The sequence below is a fragment of the Thunnus albacares genome, chromosome 16 (assembly GCF_914725855.1).
Source record: "Thunnus albacares chromosome 16, fThuAlb1.1, whole genome shotgun sequence".
Taxonomy (NCBI): domain Eukaryota; kingdom Metazoa; phylum Chordata; class Actinopteri; order Scombriformes; family Scombridae; genus Thunnus; species Thunnus albacares.
In genome coordinates, this window is record NC_058121.1 from 24318435 (window position 1) to 24335328 (window position 16894).

At 37.8% G+C, this 16894-nt stretch overlaps 2 protein-coding genes across 3 annotated transcripts; both read left to right on the forward strand.

Annotated features, from left to right (window-relative positions):
- The first annotated feature begins 1303 nt into the window (after positions 1-1303).
- LOC122999566 (interferon-induced protein 44-like) lies at positions 1304-6027 on the forward strand. Its single transcript, XM_044376575.1, has 8 exons — positions 1304-1543; positions 2191-2232; positions 2347-2380; positions 2479-2674; positions 3839-3985; positions 4162-4333; positions 4533-4633; positions 5406-6027. The coding sequence occupies exons 2-8, from the start codon at positions 2193-2195 to the stop codon at positions 5598-5600; spliced, it is 885 nt and encodes a 294-aa protein (XP_044232510.1). The 5' UTR covers positions 1304-1543; positions 2191-2192; the 3' UTR covers positions 5601-6027.
- A 1352-nt stretch (positions 6028-7379) lies between these two features.
- Positions 7380-16435, forward strand: LOC122999565 (interferon-induced protein 44-like). Of its 2 annotated transcripts, XM_044376573.1 has the most exons (8): positions 7380-10054; positions 10727-10768; positions 10881-10914; positions 11015-11210; positions 13557-13703; positions 13915-14086; positions 14275-14375; positions 14969-16435. In XM_044376573.1, exons 2-8 carry the CDS (start codon positions 10729-10731, stop codon positions 15161-15163), a joined length of 885 nt encoding a protein of 294 aa, XP_044232508.1. In that variant the 5' UTR covers positions 7380-10054; positions 10727-10728; the 3' UTR covers positions 15164-16435. The 2 variants fall into 2 exon arrangements, with proteins under 2 accessions (XP_044232508.1, XP_044232509.1); XM_044376574.1 differs by having other exon boundaries at positions 7380-10768.
- Positions 16436-16894: the final 459 nt, after the last annotated feature.

The following is a 16894-nucleotide window of genomic DNA, read 5'->3' on the forward strand; positions in this document are numbered from 1 at the left end:
TTCAGGGTTCTAATGTTAGCAAACTAAGGTTAGCAATTATGCCTTCTCACAAACAGTGCAGTATATTAACAAAATACATCGCTAATGCTAGCTAACATTAGCCATTGTGCCTTATTAGCTCAGGGGGTTTACAAGCTAGCTAAGTTGCCTTACAACAATCAATATGCATCACACGTCACGTCTCATTATTTAAAATCATTATTTTGACTAATTTGGAAGTTAGCGAACATTAGAAAACAATACTTACGGTGCAAAGTTCACGTTTTCGTCGAGCTGAATCTCTGATGGATCCGTGACCATTAGGCCCGCCGGCGGTAGAACCAGAAGCTGCTGATGATGGCCACTACTAGCTACTGAAAACAGACCAACTCACTATACCACGACTGCTCAGACTTACTACCACCTACGACTGCTCACTAAGCTAAGGCAGAGCTGAGGAGACCGACTCCCTCCTGTTACGTAATAGGACGCAATGTTCGAAAAAAGCGTTTTTAGGAGCTTTGCTCAAAACGGCCACTTTTTCCTCTGAATACGTGCCCTTATGTCTTGTAAAACATATTAAATCCTGCATTAAATTTTCACATGGTCATTTTCACAAAAGGTTAAGTATAAACTTTGTAAAAACTTTAACCTGCAATTTGCTCTTGAAGTCCCTTCAACTTTTTCAAGTCATTAACACTACTGATATAATCCCACCTCTGACCACAATGTGGGTTGCAATGGCAGAGTGGTGCTGTCCGTATTTCTGCTCATTGATGGACAGAAGAAGACACAAATCAACGTTGTTTATAGGCTGTCTAGGCTGTTTTAGTGCAGGCCCCCCTCCTGATAAGCCCACTGTTCTGATTAGCCATCTTGTTTTTAAAAATCAAACTTGAGCTCAGAGTTTTACTGTAACTGTTTTCTTCTCCAACCATGGGAGCAGAACAATCCATATCTAAAACACCCCCACCAACTCCATGTTAGATTGTTTAAAAAATCATAGTTTTCATCCGTGGAAAATTACATGTTGTTGAATAATGACTGTAATTTTTCATAATCTTTTGTCTTACATGAGCACATGTCATGTCTATAGAGGGCAATAAATGGGGGTTGAAGTTTGGGTTTGCCTATGTCATTGATGTGAACAACTCTTTGTGTGACATTCTGATTAACTTCTCTGTTGTTGTCTGTGATATCTGAGCATCAAATATAACATTTAAACTGTGTGTGAAATTGCAAGAGAAAAAAAAAGAGAACGAGCAGTCAGCAGCACAGTGCATTAAAGTGCATTTAAAGAGAAAAATAAGGAACAAGAAAAGAAAAGTAAGCAGATCAGTTCAGAAAAAGACAAATCATCAAACATCCTGATGAAAATGAAAATGAAAATGCAGTTTGTGGTCTGAAGAGAACAAGGTGAACAAATACAAGGATGGGAGGATAGTTTATTATGTTAATTACTGTACTGACATTACAGGAGACTATATAAATTACTATGCTTAGTCCAAGGCTCACATTCAGTCTTTCACTTTGTTCCAGCAGGACAACAACAACAACAATACAGGTACAAGGTTTCAATCAAACTTATCCTCAAAGGTGCAATGACTTGTTTCCTATGATTATTAAACTGTTTTATGTTTGTTTTAAATATCAATATCGTGCTTATTGCTAAATAGAAAAACGAAACAAAATATGATCATTGTAAGAACAACGTGACAACATGTATTTTAAAAAGCTTTATAATTTTGAGATTTGGGTCTATTTAGTCTAATTTACTTTAGTTTAATTTATTTAAAGTCTGGTTTTTTGTCATTTCTTTTCTTTAGTTAATCATTTTTCTGATAATGAATAATTTTGATGTATTTTGTTCAGTGTCACTCAGTATGACGGTTCATAAAACTGATCACATTTTATACACTGATTAAGTTTATTAATTTGTACTATAATTTTTGATGGTTTGAATTAACTTTGAACCTGCAGCTACATTCTAATCTTTTAATAATGTGGCTTTTTATATCTCATTTGCACTGAAAATTACACTAAATCACTTTCGATTTACGTACAGAAAGACCTAATATGCTGTTGCAGCATATTAGTAATATTTATCATTATTAATTTATTTTTCCCACCAAAGTGTAGCTTTACAGCTAAACCCAAATACTTTCTTCAAAGATGAGTTTAAAACTTTTTGTGTGACTGTTTACTCTCCAGCTATGGGAGCAAAAGGCTCTAAATCACCTGAGCCGTCTCCATGTAAGACTATTTTTTAAAATGTTTAAATTCAAAGAAAATTGCTCATTGCTGCATGATGAAGGTATTTCTTCATAATCTTTTGTCTTATGTGAACTTGTGTCCTGTATTTGTCAGTTCTCGACACACCATGGAGAGAAATAAACTGGAAGTGAGTGTCTCCACCTTCACAGCACAAACTGCACAAATTAACTCTGTAAAACTGCACTTAAGTTTAAACTCTAATGTGATGTTTCCTTCTCTGAGCAGTAACAAAAAGAGTGCTCTGCAGTATGTGAAGAACTACAAACCTCACATTGAAGGTCGGCAGCTCAGGATTCTTCTTTATGGACCAGTTGGAGCTGGAAAGTCCAGCTTCATCAACTCTGTTAAAAGTGTCTTAAAAGGCAGAATGTGTGCACTGGCCTTGGTGGATAACATCTCTGGTGACTCTTTCACCAAAACGGTATGAAGCAAGTTTGATTGTGTTGATAAAGTAAGAAAACATCCGAAATGTAGTCATATAAAAACATCACAAACCCTTATGAAAATCAATTGAGCCTCTTGGCTCCTTATTATAGTGCTGATAATAATAGTATTCCTAACAATAATAAGATGTATTCTTAATATTATTTAATTATTATTAAAGTCAGTAAAATGGACAGAGAAATCAAACTTTGCATCATATGCAAGACAACAATAGAACAATCCAACAATGCAACTATTACTCAGAAAGGTCAGTCTATAAAAATGTGCAGCAGTGAAAATGCTGCTGCAAATAAAGTGTTAAGGGTCCTAAATCTACAAGAAGCTTTGACTGCTGCAGCAGTGACAGAAACCCACTGACTTCCTGTTTATGAACTGAATGTCCTAAACTGTTATCAAAGCATAAAATCATACATATCATCTGCTGACACACAAAGTTATTCTTCTGCCTCTGTGATGACGCTCTGGTTAAGTGTAGGCAACTAAAACAGCTTCAGTTAAAAAGAAAGAGAAGGTAGGAAAGAGTAGGTCTGTAAAGCACAGCTTCATACGTCCATCCATCCACCTGACTTATCAGTGGTAAAGAACTTGCAGCTGAGCACAAGCAGTGGACCGTCTGGAGACCTATGTCCACTGGAGGCCACTTGTCAGGAAAAATATTTTAGGTTCTTGAACAAATGATCAGTGTTGTCATTTTTTGTTGAGATCAGACTTACTCTTCCACACTTCATATCGAGTTATTTAACGCTTGTTACTCAGGTCTGAATCTCCAAATTGAACAGTGCCACCACACCATTTGTCTGTTGTCTGTACCATGGAAGAGGACCCGCTCCCTATGTAGATATAAAGGGCTCACTCTAAGCTAACGGAAACACGATGATTTTTAGTTTCAAGTGATTATGAAGTAATAAAAACATACTTATGAATATCATATTCCATTTTAGTAGATCCCCTAAATCTTACACACTGATCCTTTAAACCCTAAAAATATGAACTAACAAAACTAAACTGATTAATCAGACAGTGTGTGGAAAAACCTAATTAATCTAATACTGTTTGCTATATGGTAGCTGGGTATTGATGTGTCTATTCTTGCTCTCTACTGATCACAATAACTGCTCTTTTCTCCATTTGTGGTTGACAGTACACAACCTACAAGATGGAAGAGGAAAACCCGAACACCTTTTACCCTTTTGTCTTCAATGACATCATGGGCCTAGACTCAATAAGAGGTGTCCTTGTGGACGACATTAAACTGGCTTTGATGGGACGTGTGAAGGAGAATTACAAGGTATAGTTACTGCAAACACTGGAGATATTAATCAGCATAATTAACAAGATTATTTTGAATTACAGTATCAGTCAAAAGTTTGGACACACTTTTGACTGGTACTGTATATATTAATTATATTTGATTAAACATATTGCAGCTGTCATCATTCAGGTGGATTTAACTTTGTTTTCCAGTTCAATCCTGTATCTAAGTTGTCAGAGGGCGACCAATTCTACAACTCAACAGTAAATCCCAACGATACAGTAGATGTCCTGGTTTTTGTCATTCCTGCCGACACAGCACGTAACATGAGAGATGAAACTGTGCAGAAGATTCGGGAAATCAGGATAGCAGCCAGTCGGCTAGGTGAGAGCATAAATCAGTACTTCTACGTGTAGGATGATACTTGAAAAACATCATCTTAATGTGGTACCAAACATTTTTAAACACTCACTTCCTGTATGTTTGTTTGTAATTTCCTTCATCACAGAGAACAACAGCTGTAGTCAGTTTATATTTATGTCAGTTATGGGACTCATTAGTTTTCCGTCTGTTGTCTTGGCAGGGATTCCTCAAGTGGCCATTCTCACCAAAATTGATCAGACCTGTCCTGAGATCAAAGAAGATTTAGAGATAGTCTACAAGTCCGCCGGTGTGAAGGAGGAGGTACATTAAATTAAATTTAAAAAAACAATTTTGGTGCTGTTAGCCGACCAAAAATGACATTGTCGACACTTTTAGTTTCACAGTAAACTGCCTTAACTTTAAAGGATAAGGCTGCGATTTTCTATATTTTTGTTATTGTTAACAAATCTCATGTTTGGAGCGAAACCAACAATGAATTGATCCACTAACAAGTATTGTGTGTGTATCCGAAGCCTGATGTAACTTATACTTCCATTGTTGTCCAGAAACTACTAAAAACACATCAATGAGCCAAACCGCTGCACTGGGTGACATGTTCCTTCATTATGAAGACGATGGCAACTGTAGTTTGTCCCCGGAGAGGATGCCATCCAAGGCAGACTGACCATGTGCGGGAACGCGGTTCTGCTCACAGCTTCATTAGCTTGTTGTACTACACATCACAACCTGCAGATTTTAACTCTCAGGAAAGACGTTCCTTGTGTGGCAGATGCCACTCAGCATGTGTACAATCTCTTGACTTTGTACTATAACTTCAGTAAACAATTTTAACAGTTTCTTGACAACAATGGAGGTCTACAACAGAGAGGAATAAAATATATCAGGCTTTGGATGCACACACAATACTTGTTAGTAGATCATTAATTACCAGCCATATTCTTTGAAATTCTCTCTGCTTAATAAGGTCAATATTGGTCCAAATGATTTGATCGGTGCAGTGAGCACAAAAGCCTTGGGATGTTTGTTTGGTTTTTTTTAACCTCTGAGATGTTGTGATTTTTTTTAAACATAGATGGAGCAGTTCAGTGCAGACGTGGGTATCCCAATGAACTGCATCTTCCCCGTGAAAAACTACTCTGAAGAAATCGACCTCAACGATGACACTGACTCACTGATCCTGAGCGCGCTGAAACACATCATCAACTTCGGAGAAGACTTCATGAACCACAAAATGAATCAGGCTGAAGATTCACACAGATATACTTGAGGACAGCATAAAAAAGGCTGTATGTCATGACAAATGCTTTATTATCAAACAGGATTTATAACAGAATCTACATTACTTTATTACTTTTTGCTTGTTTGTATGAGGTTTCATTCGCTGTATTAAGACTATTATATGATGACTGATAAGTTTCACGTTGTTTTGCCCAAACATTGTTGAAACCCACAGAACTTTGTATTCACTTCTACATTTCCAAAGATACCCAATATATCAGGCTGAATTTCAAGGAGATGTGTCTAAAATGCTGAACATCTAGAATATTTCCATTTGATGTTGTGTTTTAATATTAGCATATTCACTGTGTAGCTTTAATGAAGAACTGGAACAAGCTGACAGACAATAAATCTGCTTTTTGAACCTTCAGCACAAATGTGATTATTGTTACCATTAAAATGTATTTTTTAAGTGACATCTGAATAAAGGTACTTTATTTGTCAGTATTTCTGTATTTGGAAAGCCTTTTGGACCCTTTTAAATGGTTGTTTATCAGCTGGTTTGGCATTTGATTACCACCTAAACAACAGTCTATATAACAAATGCATGTCATCATTTTTCTAGCATAAATTCATCTCTACCAACAATAAAATAGTCTGTAATTAAATATATATATATTTCATTTGTTTGACAAAAAGCAGATCAGAGTGTTAAAATAATTTTTAAAAAGTCATGTAACTGTGGGAGGTTCCATTAACTTATTAATATGGTATCAGAAATTAGTCATTCAAATAAATTTAAGCTTGGAGAAATAAAAACTCTTCATGACAACTTTTGATGAATTCAATCTGTAAAGCTCAAACAACATCCTCTGCCTCAGAGTTACAGACTGGAATACATCATGGCAATTTAAGGATGATTTACATCCCACTGGTTGATAAATGCATTAATAATCATTCAGCTTTTAGGGACAGTGCCCATCACAAGTAAACAACAATGTTCCATAAAATAGCATAAACCTCTTTCACTAGTCTGGTTCAACATAAAGTTACAGCTAAAGCATTGCACTTACACTAATATACTTGAACATACTTGAAGGGGCAGCTTACCGTTATTTTTTAATTGTGGAGGTTCAGTTTTCAAGGGCTGGAATTGTGGAAAACAATAACACTGATAATTGGGATGGATTAGAGTGATGCTGGAGAGTCCAGCTTCATTAACTCTGTTAAAAGTGTCTTAGAAGGTAGAATGTGCAAATTGGCCATGGCAGGCAACATGGCACATGACTGTCTCACCAAAAAGGTACAGTAAGTGTGATTGTGTTGATACTGAGAGTGAGAAATCATCCTGAATTTATCTAATGTAAAACTTTGACAAAGCACCAAATAAACTGTTTACGGCCACCAATCTGTTGCTGTAGCAGCTTCCTACTACTGACTTCCTGTCTGTTGACAGGGGCCTCAGCCCCGAATATTGTTGGTCCTCAAAAACTAATATTTTTATGTAACAAAGCAGAATTTAACTTGGAAGGGTGAGAGATATGGCGCAGCACATAAGACGCATACAGGCCATGGTAATCAGGAGAGCCCCTGTCCCTGTATAAGAAAACCTGAACCTGAACTGAAAAAGGAAATACTGGTATTGAAACAGTTGAATTGGAGGAAGTTGTGTTGGCACTGAAAAAAGTTCCCCTGAAAAATAAAACACAGACATTAAAAAAATTACAATCTCTCATGTCCCCTCACCCATGAAGACGGTAGTTACCGTAACTTGTCTAGAAACGGCTCCAAAGAGTATGCTTTTTTTATAGCAAAGATTCAGTTTTAACAATTATTTAAACAAAACTATGACACATTTTTTTATTATTGTGTGACACAGAATATAGACATACATTACATTTAAATGGTCAAAATCTGCATCTATGGCTGGTTAGTTCAGTTATTGATGTTATCAGAGATGAGTCATTCATAAAAATGATGATAATAAGCTGTTAGTAAAGTTAACTTCAGAGTGTTAAAATCTCTTTCTGATAAATTAAATCAGTAAAGCTCAAATAATCTCCTCTGCTTCAGAAATTGACTTCTCTGCTCATCACAGGGTCACAGCACCACCCACAGGCTGAAATACATCATTACACCTTAAGAATAATTATAAAGCAACTGGTTAATAAATGTCATTAATTACAATTCAATTTTTAGAGGCATGATACCCCTGAATTTTCTGCACTATGTACACATAGGGAATCAAATTTTTAAAAAAATATGTAACTTATGATACTATTACAATGCCCATCACAGGTAAATAGAGACGATAGTAAAGTCTTAATTATACTCAGCAGTGTTTTCTTCAGTTTGTTGAGTCCGAGCTCTGACTCTCTCAACCAGCCTCTTATCACAACAAGTAAACACAATAATCACAAAAGACTTCTCTTTAAATGTAGAACAGAATTTATTAATCTCAGCAAGAATCAATACAATTAACAAATGCTTCAGTCACCAAATTACTGTACTATGACTAACACTACCTAAGCAAAACCTGCATAAAACAGCTGTACACTGTTAAACACACATGCAGGTGAATGTGTGTGTGTGTGTGTGTGTGTGAGTGAGAGAGAGAGAGAGAGAGAGAGAGAGAGAGAAAGAGAGACAAGATGGTGGACGTCACGTGAGAGTGAAGATGGCGGACATGACTAAGGGAGGAAGTCACGTCACACAAGAATCAAAATGGCAGATGTGACCGCGGTGTTTTGGTTAGAGACAATAGGTAAGATGGCGGTGCCTACTCAGCACGGGTCTCTAGTCGCAAGATGGCGCCGACTGGAGGTTGGAGACTCTGCAATCACCCATTTCAGGGTGTGTGCTAACAAATACACGTCTGGTGGTAATATGGCGAAGGGCAGAGCGTCCCACATTATCTTTCCACCAGATGTGTGAATGGGTGCGACTGTTTATGTGCGTGTGTGCGTGTAAGAGAAAAACGCCATCTCACGGCTGAGTTCTGCAGCTGTGGGGAGAAAGCTGTAGTTGCTTTCTCACATAGAAAAGAGAACGTATGGACAGTAGTCTATAACACACGTTGTCTAAACTGTTGACCAACAAACCAACCTGCTGTCTCGCTTGTGGTGCCACAATACACAACAGTCCTGAGTGGGACAACACAAATCAGCTTAGCGTGGTGAACACAACTAAACAAGCAGCGAGCATCGATGCTCCTCGGAGCTTAGCAGAGCAAAGGACTCGGGAGCAGAGCTTCCTGCGGCACGGCTAAAATGGAAAGGCAATGGGTGTATCTGTGCGGCTGGCACTTATAGCTGAGGTGATGTCATGGCTGCGTTTCCAGGACTGTGGTGTTTGAGCATCTCTGCCAACGAGAGACGAGAGTTTGGGCTATCCCAGATCTCGCACTAAGGTGCTAACTGCAGGGCAGGCTGGGAGTTGTAGTCTGTGTGAGCAGCCTTTTGTCGCTCTTCCTTCGTTATAGGGATTAAAGGGAAAGGGCGGCCTCGTGGTCACGTTTCCAAGTTTCCAAGTAGGCCTGCCTTTGTCTGACCACATGGTTGAGGCCCAACAACGGGATAAACTACTTTGGTTGATATGTTTTTATGCTAGTGCTAGTTTATATCTCCTAATTGCAAGATTTTTTTCTGACTTATGACAGTGAACTTTAGTTTGACTGAAGCTCCTCAACAGAGCCACAGCAGGATGTATCATCACAGAGCTCCAGCAGAGGGCAGCATGCCTCTATTTTCTTGTGTGAGTGCTCTGATTAATAGATGTATTCTTTGATTTTGAAACAGTAGCCTTATGTTTTTGTTATTTAGCCTTTCTGAGGCTATTACAGGTTATATAAATTCATTTTTTTATGAAAAAATTGCACCCTCGCAATTTTTAACAGCCTCCTCAGTCACTTCATCCTGGCGCCGGGCCTGCAGCTAACATCATATCAAACTAGCCAGCATGGTGTTATCACCACCAGCATGCTACTCATCCCACCAATCAACAGTCACATAACCACCCTCAGCTACCTCATCTTAAACCGGGCTCAGACTGCAGAAGTTTTAAAATCCTAACTGATTTTGAAAGTGGATTGCATCATGCATTTAAGAAGACAAACTAACTAGCAGGCTGACAATATGTTAAGCTAGCATGAAGTTTAGTGGTGATAACAATTAAAATCAATGTTGCTTCCTCTTTCAGTTTTACTGAAAATGTGTCCCACTATCTGTGATGTTGTTTCGATCTGCAACAGATCAGTTCAGACACAAAGACAAAACATCCTGATGAAAATGAAACTGAATGTGCAGTTTGTGGTCTGAAGAGAACGAGGTGAACGCGTCTTCTGTCATGTGAGTCTACAAAATACAAGTACAATAGGAGTGGGATGATAATTTAATATGTTAATTACTGTACTGACGTTACAGGAGACTATAAATTACCACACTTAGTCCAAGGCTCACATTCAGTCTTTGACTTTGTTCAAGCAGGACAACAACAACAACACAGGTAGAAAGTTTCAATCACATTTATCCTCAAATGTGTGATTAAATTATTGTTTCCTGTGAAAAGTTTTCTTTGTTAAACTGTTTTATGTTTGTTTTAAATATCAATATTGTGCTTATTGGTGAATAGAAAAACTAAACAAAATATGATCATTGTAAGAATAACAGGACAAAATTAAGTGTATTTGAAAAAGCTTTATAATTTTGACATTTTGAGTCTATTTAGTCTAATTTACTTTAGTTTGATTCATTTAAAGTCTGGTTTTTGGTCATTTCTTTTCTTTAGTTAATCATTTTTCTGATGAGGAATGATTTCGATGTGTTTTATTCAGTGGCACTCAGTATGACAGTTAATAAAACTGATCACATTTTGTACACTGATTAAGTTTATTAATTTGTACTATGATTTTTGATGGTTTTAATCAACTTTGAACCTGCAGCTACATTCTAAGTTTTTTAATAATGTGACTTTTTATATTTGCACTCAAAATGACACTAAAACATTTTTGATTTAGGTACAGAAAGATCTAATTTGCTGTTGTAGCATATTAGTAATGTTATTACAAGTAATTATTATTAATTATTTTTTTCCACCAAAGTGTAGCTTTACAGCAAAACCTAAATATTTTCTTCAATGATGAGTTTAAAACTTTTTGTGTGACTGTTTACTCTCCAGCTATGGGATCAAAAGGCTCTAAATCACCTGAGCCGTCTCCATGTAAGACTATTTTTTAATTTTTAAATTCAAAGAAAATTGCTCATTGCTGCATGATGAAGGTATTTCTTCATAATCTTTTTTCTTACGTGAATGTGTGTCCTGTATTTGTCAGTTCTCGACACACCATGGAGAGAAATAAACTGGAAGTGAGTGTGTCTCCACCTTCACAGCACAAACTGCACAAATTAACTCTGTAAAACTGCACTTAAGTTTAAACTCTAATGTGATGTTTCCTTCTCTGAGCAGTGACAAACAGAGTGCTCTGCAGTATGTGAAGAACTACAAACCTCACATCGAAGGTCGGCAGCTCAGGATTCTTCTTCATGGACCAGTTGGAGCTGGAAAGTCCAGTTTCATCAACTCTGTTAAAAGTGTCTTTCGAGGCAGGATGTGTGCACTGGCCTTGGTGGATAACACCTCTGCTGGCTGTTTCACCAACACGGTATGAAGCAAGTTTGATTGTGTTGATAAAGTAAGAAAACATCCCACAGGTAGTATGTCTTATAAAAACTTTGCAAACCTTTATGAAACTTGATTTAGCCTCTTGGCTCCGTATTATAGCACTGATAATAATAGTATTAATAACAATAATAAGATGTATTTGTAACAGGGAAATCAAACTTTCTATCATATGCAAGACAACAATAGAACAATCCAACAATGCAACTATTACTCAGAAAGATGAGTCTATAAAAATGTGCAGCAGTGAAAACGCTGCACATTTTTATAGATAAGCTTTGACTGCTGCAGCAGCTACAGGAACCCACTGACTTCCTGTTTATGAACTGAATGTCCTAAAGTGTTATAAAAGCATAAATCATACATATCATCTGCTGACATACAGGAAATTATTCTTCTGCCTCTGTGGTCTGGTTAAGTGTAGGCAACTAAAACAGCTTCAGTTAAAAAGAAAGAGAAGGTAGGAAAGAGTAGGTCTGTAAAGCACAGCTTCATACGTCCATCCATCCACCCGACTTATCAGTGGTAAAGAACTTGCAGCTGAGCACAAGCAGTGGACCGTCTGGAGACCTATGTCCACTGGAGGCCACTTGTCAGGAAAAACATTTTAGGTTCTTGAACAAATGATGAGTGCTGTCATTTCTTGTTGAGAGCAGACTTACTCTTCCACACTTCAGATTGAGCCATTTAAAGCTTGTTAATCAGGTCTGAATCTCCAAACTGAACAGTGCCACCAACAGAATAGAGGCATTCACAGCTTTCCCTCATCAATGGAAACTCTGACTTCTGTGTTCTTATTTATGTTTGATATTTTTTCTTTCTCTACATAATTTTGACAATAATTACATACAAACAAGTGACCCAGGATTTTACAGGGAGCAGACCTTCTCATGACCTTCAGGGTGCTTTCACATTTAACCTGTTGACATGAACCTTGGGGTGTTTTCCTGTTCGGTTTGTTTAAGCTGTAGTGAGAGCTGTCAATCAAACTCTGGTGCAGACCAATTAGACCGAGACCACCTGAAAAGGTGGATCTGGTTCCAGTTGGGCTTTGGCACGCTTTGTTTGTGGTGTGAAAGCAAACGGGACTATTTTGTGATGGTAAATATGTGATTTTATATGAGATGGAAAAGTAAAATTCAAGAAGTGCAGTTTATGGAGAAAGTAACAAAATAAGGAATATGAAAGATATGCTTGAGAAAAAGTGGACTTTGGTTACGATCAGAAGTTTATTTATCAGCTTGTCCACCTCTTCAAACAGACAGGCGACTATATTACTGATGATGTTATCTGGCTACTTCCTGTAAGTAGCATATACTCTGATGTGTGCATACACACACACACATGCACATATATATGCATAAATGTGTGCAGTATCCAAGCCTGTCATATCTCCCCCTTTTTTGTTTTTTTGTTGTTTTGTTTCTTTTTTTGTTTGTTTTGTTAACAGACAGATAAGGAAGGTATTTTAAAAAACAAAAGGATTCAATATTGCTTATTCAATTTTTCTGTGTTTGACAACCGTTAACAAACCCCATATCCCATAAGTCCACATGTGGCCTCAGAACATTATTTTACTTGTCTTCTGGCAGCAGTTTGCATCATCCAAGGTATTTTTGAGATTGCACAGCTGTTTACTGTCTGACCAGGAACTGTGCCCAGCTTTTCAGAAACAGATCTACAAATATGGCCCAACCGTTGTCGTCTGCACTGTACACCACTGTAGAAATACTGGATTTAAATGTTGGTTTCTCCCGGGGAAAAGAGGTTCTAATACCAGGCAGTCAGTAAACACCCGTAAGATCACAAAAATACTTGTGAAGTCAATTTATGATTCCTCATTCTGTGGTAACTGAACGAAGTGTAGAGAGTTTAAAGGACCCTTGTTTAGGTTTTAGTGGCATCTAGTGGTGAGGTTGCAGATTGCAACCAACTGAATACCTCTTCCCTCAACCTCACCCTTTCAACTTTTCTACTGTAAAAACATGGCAGTGTAACATGGTGGGCACCGTGGAAGGGGACCCACTCCCTATGTAGATATAAAGGGTTCATTCTAACGTAACAAAAGTACAACGATTTTTAATTTCACGTGATTATAAACTAATGAAAACATACTTATCAATATTATATTCCATTTCAGTAGATCCCCTAAATCTTACACACTGGTCCTTTAAACCCTAAAAATGTGAACTAATAAAATTAAACCGATTAATCCGACACACTGAACTAATCTAATACTATTTACTTTATGGTAGCTGGGTATTGACGTGTCTATTCTTACTCTCTAGTGATCACAATAACTGCTCTTTTCTCCATTTGTGGTTGACAGTACACAACCTACAAGATCGAAAAGGAAACCCCGAACACCTTTCACCCTTTTGTCTTCAATGACATCATGGGCCTAACCGAAGGCAAAGGTGTCCTTGTGGACGATGTCAAACTGGCTTTGAAGGGACATGTGAAGGAGAATTACAAGGTATAGTCACTGCAAACACTGGAGACATTCATCAGTATAATTAACAAGATTATTTTGAATTAGAGAACCAGTTAGAAGTTTGGACACACTTTCTCATTCAAGTGAATGGGAAAGCGTGTCCAAACTTTTGACTGATACTGTATATGTTATTATATTTGATTAAACATATTGCAGCTGCCATTATTTAGGTGGATTTAACTTTGTTTTCCAGTTCAATCCTGAATCTAAATTGTCAGAAGGCGACCAATTCTACAACACAACAGTAAATCCCAACGATACAGTGGATGTCCTGGTTTGTGTCATTCCTGCCGACACAGCACGTCTAATGACAGACAAAACTCTGCGGAAGATTCGGGAAATCAGGACAGCAGCCAGTCGACTAGGTGAGAGCACTAATCAATATTTCTACATGTAAGATGAAAAACATCATCTGAATGTGGTACCAGAATTTTTAAACACTCACCTGTATGTTTGTTTGTAATTTCCTTCATCACAGAGAACAGCAGCTGTAGTCAGTTTAAACTTATGTCAGTTATGGGACTCATTAGTTTTCCATCTGTTGTCTTGGCAGGGATTCCTCAAGTGGCCATTCTCACCAAAATTGATCAGACCTGTCCTGAGATCAAAGAAGATTTAAAGATAGTCTACAAGTCCGCCTATGTGAAGGAGGAGGTACATTAAATTCAATTTAAAAAACAATTTTGGTACTGTTAGCTAAACAAAAATGACATTGTCAACACCTTCAGTTTCACAGTAAACTGCCTTAATTTTAAAAGTACATGTCTGGCGATTTTCTATATTTTTCTTATTGTCAACAAATCTCATGTTTGGAACCAAACCAGCGATAAATTGATCTACTAACAAGTATTGTGTGAGTATCCAAAGCCTGATATATATTATTCTTCTGTGCCGTTGACCTCTGTTGTTGTCCAGAAACTATTAAAAACACGTCAATGAGCCAAACCGCTGCACTGGGTGACATGTTCCTTTATTATGAAGCCAATGGCAACTGTAGTTTGTCTCTGAAGAGTAGTTGCTTGTATGGCAAACAAGACTGAGTATGTGTGGGAAAGCACACACAATACTTGTTGGTAAATCATCAATCGCCAGCTATATTCCTTGAAATGATGGATTGATTATGTCTGGCCAATACCCTCTCTGCTTAACAAGGTCAACATCAGTCCAACTGATTTGATTGGTGCAGTGAGCACAAAAGCATTGGGGCTTTTTTTTTTGCATCTGAGATGTGATTTTTTTATACGTAGATAGAGCAGTTCAGTGTGAATGTGGGAATCCCAATGAACTGCATCTTCCCCGTGAAAAACTACTCTGAAGAAATCGACCTTAACGATGACACCGACTCACTGATCCTGAGCGCTCTGAAACACATCATCAACTTTGGAGAAGACTTCATGAACCACAAAATGAATCAGGCAGAAGGTTCACACGGATATGCTTGAAGACAACATAAAAAAGGTTGTATGTCATGACAAATGTGCTATTATCCAGCAGGATTTATACATTAAAACAAACTACATTATTTTTATTACTTTTTGCTTGTTTGTATGCATTATCTATATGGTATCAGAAATTAGTTAAAAACTCTTCATGACAACTTCGGATGAATTCAATCTATAAAGCTCAAACACCCTCCTCTTCCTCAGAGTTACAAACTGGAATACATCAATGAATCAATGAATTACAATTTAGGGATGATTTCCATCCAAGAGCAAGCAGTGTTGAGGCGGTACTTGTGACACCAGAAAGTCAAATCAAATCTGCAGGAAGCTTTAGCAGGAGGCCACCACCGCTGGGTGGTGAGGACACTGGAAGTGTTGCTGGTTGTTCAGCAGCACTTCCAGTGTCCTGCTGTGCTTGTCAGCCTTCCAGAGGATCAGAATTTACATCAGGAATGGCTCAAATTAATTTTTGGAGACAAACTCTAAGCTAGTGACAGCTTTTGGAAAGCAATATTGCACTGACTTACTAATTTAAAACTAAAATCAATATTAATCTAATATAAATAAAGTGCACTATGTCTATAGTACCCTTAAAAAAAGAGTTACAAGATTCTCCTAAGAAAGAAGTTACTTTTATTGCACAGTTTTAAAATAATTTTGGCACATCAATCTAATGATCAGGCCTTCAGAAACAGCCATACAGTTACATGTACTAATTGAGCATAACTTTGTTAGTTAACATTCGCAAAGCTCACGTACATGTGGCTTGCAGTTTAGCATTAGGTTTAAGTTAACTGTGAAGCTTGCTTGTATCAATGACCACAAAAACAGTGCACCTGTTATATGAACTTAAGTGTTGGCTTCTAAGCTCAGCCCACCACATCAACCTGCTGGAGCTCACAGCAGTTCAGAAGATGTTTCTCCACTTTGCCCCAGAGCTGAATGGAAAGCATATGATGGTGAGGTCAGACAACATCACAGTGGTGGCCTACCTGAACAGTAAAAATACTAATTAAAGCTGTTTCACCTAAAAAAAATAGGTGTTTCTCTGACGATGTTCTGCAAGCACTGGACTTCCTGGAAGGGCTGTTAGCCGAGCTGCTGCTAACATTTGTTTCCATTTCATCCATTCCATTTCCACAATGCAAATTAATGAGAGTTATGATAGTTTCCTCAGTTCCTTCATGATAATCTTCACGAGGAGCTAGTGTTTTGCAAAGAGCTTCCCATGAGAACAACGGCAGATAATGTAATACGCTGCCTTAATGATTTCCTCACCAAAAAAGGTCTTGAGTGGAAATACTGTATAGGTGTTTGCACAGATGGTGCTGCATCAATGGAATACATTGTGGTGTTGTCAAACTGATCCAAGAGAGGGCGCCAGACGCCAAGTGGATGCACTGTTTCTTGCATAGGGAAAGTCTAGCAACAAAGGCCCTATTTACATCCGGTATTAACATCCATCTCGGGTGATCTGATCACAAGTGGCATACACCTGGCATTAACGTCTCCATGCATCTCCACATGCGTCCTGAGTGACCACTTGTGATCGGCTCTCACTTCACCGCTCTATATGCAAATAGACACGTATATCATTTCATTTTCAAAGGCCAAATTTGTTCATTATTAACCGGCGGGAAGACCGGGTGTCCGCTCCGTCCAAAGTTGTGTTCAATATGCAGTGTACTCCCTCACGAAAATCAAATGCCCATCCTATCAATTTGCTCTAGT